Source organism: Xyrauchen texanus, chromosome 5, assembly GCF_025860055.1.
Source record: "Xyrauchen texanus isolate HMW12.3.18 chromosome 5, RBS_HiC_50CHRs, whole genome shotgun sequence".
NCBI classification, from domain to species: domain Eukaryota; kingdom Metazoa; phylum Chordata; class Actinopteri; order Cypriniformes; family Catostomidae; genus Xyrauchen; species Xyrauchen texanus.
Window position 1 is genome coordinate 16,201,505 of NC_068280.1, and position 3,584 is coordinate 16,205,088.

General features: G+C 36.3%; 1 protein-coding gene across 1 annotated transcript; it reads left to right on the plus strand.

Annotated features, from left to right (window-relative positions):
- Positions 1-1,178: 1,178 nt before the first annotated feature.
- Positions 1,179-3,034, plus strand: LOC127643607 (heart- and neural crest derivatives-expressed protein 2-like). The gene is made up of 2 exons (XM_052126397.1): positions 1,179-2,199; positions 2,436-3,034. Exons 1-2 carry the CDS (start codon positions 1,672-1,674, stop codon positions 2,532-2,534), a joined length of 627 nt encoding a protein of 208 aa, XP_051982357.1. The 5' UTR covers positions 1,179-1,671; the 3' UTR covers positions 2,535-3,034.
- Positions 3,035-3,584: the final 550 nt, after the last annotated feature.

Below are 3,584 nucleotides of genomic sequence, written 5' to 3' on the forward strand. Positions count from 1 at the left end.
CTTTTAATGCAAAAACAAAGTTGAAATTCGGAAAGTAGTCCATTTAACATAATACTGTGACATGAAAAACATTTTTCGTTTCATAAAGTGAATGTACACTTGTAGCTACATTAATTATTTTTGTTTTATGTTGAGGGTTCGAAATTTTTATTTTATTCTATTTTTATTTTATTCTATACTATTATTATAAATTTCAACTTAACTGGCTTATAATTCATTTATAATAACGCAGTGCGCGTATATATTTGAATATCCGTTTGTATTCACGAGCCGAATGAAAAGTTTAGGCCTATTATATTCCCCAAACGCAACATAAAACAAAAACTTGAACATACGTAGGATATTTCAGTAAAAGTGTTAATAGTATTCTTAAAACAGTTCATATTGTTGTTTCATATTAAAATTTTAATAATAATTATGATTATTCTTATTATTATTGGCATATTTACACCAAATAATAATGCACAGTGCTGTATTACACACTATGGTAAAGTTTAATGTATAAATATTGAGTTGTTTAAGCTGTATGAAGGACTAAAACCATTTTAAACGGAAAAAAAACAATATGTTACTCTGCACTTTCCTATTCTTTTTATTTTCTTTTTTTGCAATAACAGCATACTAATAAAGTTTATAAAAGTTCATGTAATTTATGTACGTTTCATGCGGACTAATATCTCTTCTTGTTACTATAAAGTCATCAATGAATTCTGTATGTAAAATACCTTGTGATATAAAAAAAAACTATTTAACTTACAGTATTTCTGCTTTCGTGGCTTTAACTTAAAATAAAAGAAAGACTGGCAGTATTGTGGTTCACATCTGTAAGTTTATATTTAAAAGAAATGTAGGCTATAGCCCACTATACGCAACACACACACACACACACACACACACACACACACACACACACACACACACACATGCATACAAAATATAGAATTAAATAGAAAATAAAATGGAATGGTTGCATATTTTGGTATTTGGTGATACATGTAGGCCTGTTTCTTATTTCTTTTTACACATTATATATATGTGAAGTATCTTTGTAAAGGTTAGTGCAATTTGGGAGCGTAAACACCCAACGATGCAGTTTATGTCCCTCCTCCTCTACAACGTTATTGGCTGAGAACAGTTTTGACGACATATATGAACCCAAGCAGCTCTAAAGATGTAGCTGACATGGAGATCAAACGGCGGAATTCGCCTGCTTCTACAGAGTGAGACTGCGAATTGCTTGCACAACATCGACCGGGACTGGAACTTTTTCCATCCAACGCTCCACTTCATTGATTCCATCGCGAGTTTGAAATGCAGTAAAGGGTCTGAACTCAGCTTAAACGTTAATGGCGATTTGTAATGGAACTTTCTCATGATGGATATTTGCAATGGAGAATGTTAGAGTAAGTAAATTATTTTAGTAATAGATAGCCTGCAGTTATAGCTGAAGCCTATGTTGTTCATCCGTTAATGATCTGCTATAATTTTCTGTAGTAGCTTTGTTATGGACAAATAAGCGGGAAGCATTTTTTTCTGTTTGATAAAGTACTAAGTGAGTACTTTGCATGGGGAGCCAACTAGTGCCTAAATCGTCAAGTGAAATTACGCACAATCTAAAAGCAAAAGGATTCTCCGTCTGTGGTTCGCCGTAGGGTAGATCAGTCTGTCGCCATGAGTTTAGTTGGAGGTTTTCCCCACCACCCGGTGATGCATCATGACGGTTATTCCTTCGCTGCAGCAGCAGCTGCCAGTCGCTGTCACGAAGAAAGCCCCTATTTCCATGGGTGGCTTATTAGCCATTCGGAGATGTCTCCTCCAGACTACTCAATGGCACCCTCGTACAGTCCCGATTACTCAACCGGAGCCCCCGGGCTCGACCACTCGCACTACGGAGGAGTTCCGGGGGCTGGCGCCGATGGAATGGGACCTCGCACGGTGAAACGTAGACCCACGGCAAACCGAAAGGAGAGGCGCAGGACTCAGAGCATCAACAGTGCCTTCGCAGAACTAAGGGAATGCATTCCCAATGTGCCCGCGGATACGAAGCTGTCCAAAATCAAAACACTTCGCTTGGCCACAAGTTACATTGCTTACCTTATGGACGTGCTGGACAAAGACGACCAGAACGGGGAAGCAGAGGCCTTCAAAGCGGAATTCAAAAAGACAGACTCCAAAGAAGACCGGCGAAAGAAGGACATGGTAAGAATTATTTACTTTGATGTATATCTTAATAAACTTAATGGACTTCATTATATAGTTTATATTTTATGATAATATAACACAGCCATTTATTGGGCATAAATGTTGGTTTTAAAGACAACAGCATGCGAAAAGCATTGCCATATTAGACATATAATGCTATTGGTATAATAATTTACAAATAATCCTTCTTTCTGTCGTTTTTCTTTTTTTGTTGTTGTTTGTTTTGTTTACAGAATGACGTATTGAAAAGTTCAGGGAGCAGCAATGACAAGAAAACCAAAGGGAGAACTGGTTGGCCGCAGCATGTCTGGGCATTGGAACTGAAACAATGAGACTAAAGCAAAAGACATGAAATGAGGGCCTCTGAAGTCATTTTCAGTTGTTCTCTAACTTTATTTAATGGAATATTTATGTGCAATTTCCTGCTACGGACAGTGGATTTCTGAGGAAAATCATTCCATTTTTGAAGGAGGATACTCTCTTGGTAAGAGACTGTGTGTTGCTGTCTGACATTGTTTGTGAATCAAAATGAGATCTGCCACTAAGGAGTACGTGAAGTTCTGTCTCTTTCTGTCTTTCTATCACTTTCATTATCTCTCTGTGTTTCTATCCTTCTTTAATTAAAAAGAAGATTAGTCGATGTTATGATATAGTAAATGTTTTATTGAATATGTCATGAAGTGTTATAATGTCATTTTGTGGTCGTATAGAATGCTGGTGTCTGAAACAACTGTTGAGTCCACTTAGTGCAATTCCGTCCAGAGACACACACCTTAAATAATATTGAAGATGTAAGCAATGTAATAAATTCAATAAACCACTGTGTTTTAAACGATCTTAGACCTTTTGTTGCATTGATGTAATTATATTATTTAACTTAAATGTGCATGGGTAAATTACACACTTTTTTATAAATTATTCACAGAGGATAAGTGCTGTTCATAAGCAGAACTTAGTCTATAGTACAATAGAAATAAATGATACGTTTCTGGGCCCAGAGGGACTGTTGGAAGATATTTTCAAAAATACTTACTTTGACGTGACAGTCAAATCAAATAGCACTCACGAAATACAAAGCCAGCAGCTACTTGAGCAGAGACAGATTGGTTTCCAAAGGCAGCCCCAAACTGTGTGTAGCTCCAAAGGCAAATATATGATGAAAATGCAATCTATGATTGCACTATGATCCTCAAAAATGCACTTGTTAAAATTAATTACAAATAAACTATTAATGCTAGCAGTAGGTATTTGCATAGCATAGCATAGCAGGTAAATATACCACCTCTTTATTGGGAGGCCTGCATGTCAAGGTGGATAGTTCAGGCAACAACTCTAACTGTTATTTCGTTGAACAATAATAATAGCAAGTTTTCAGACATAGT

Bases quoted from the DNA above. Each gene is read 5' to 3' on its own strand.
- LOC127643607 (XM_052126397.1), top strand. From the start codon at position 1,672: ATGAGTTTAGTTGGAGGTTTTCCCCACCACCCGGTGATGCATCATGAC. The intron at 2,200-2,435 runs GTAAGAATTATT...TTTTGTTTACAG, and splicing joins ACCGGCGAAAGAAGGACATG to AATGACGTATTGAAAAGTTC.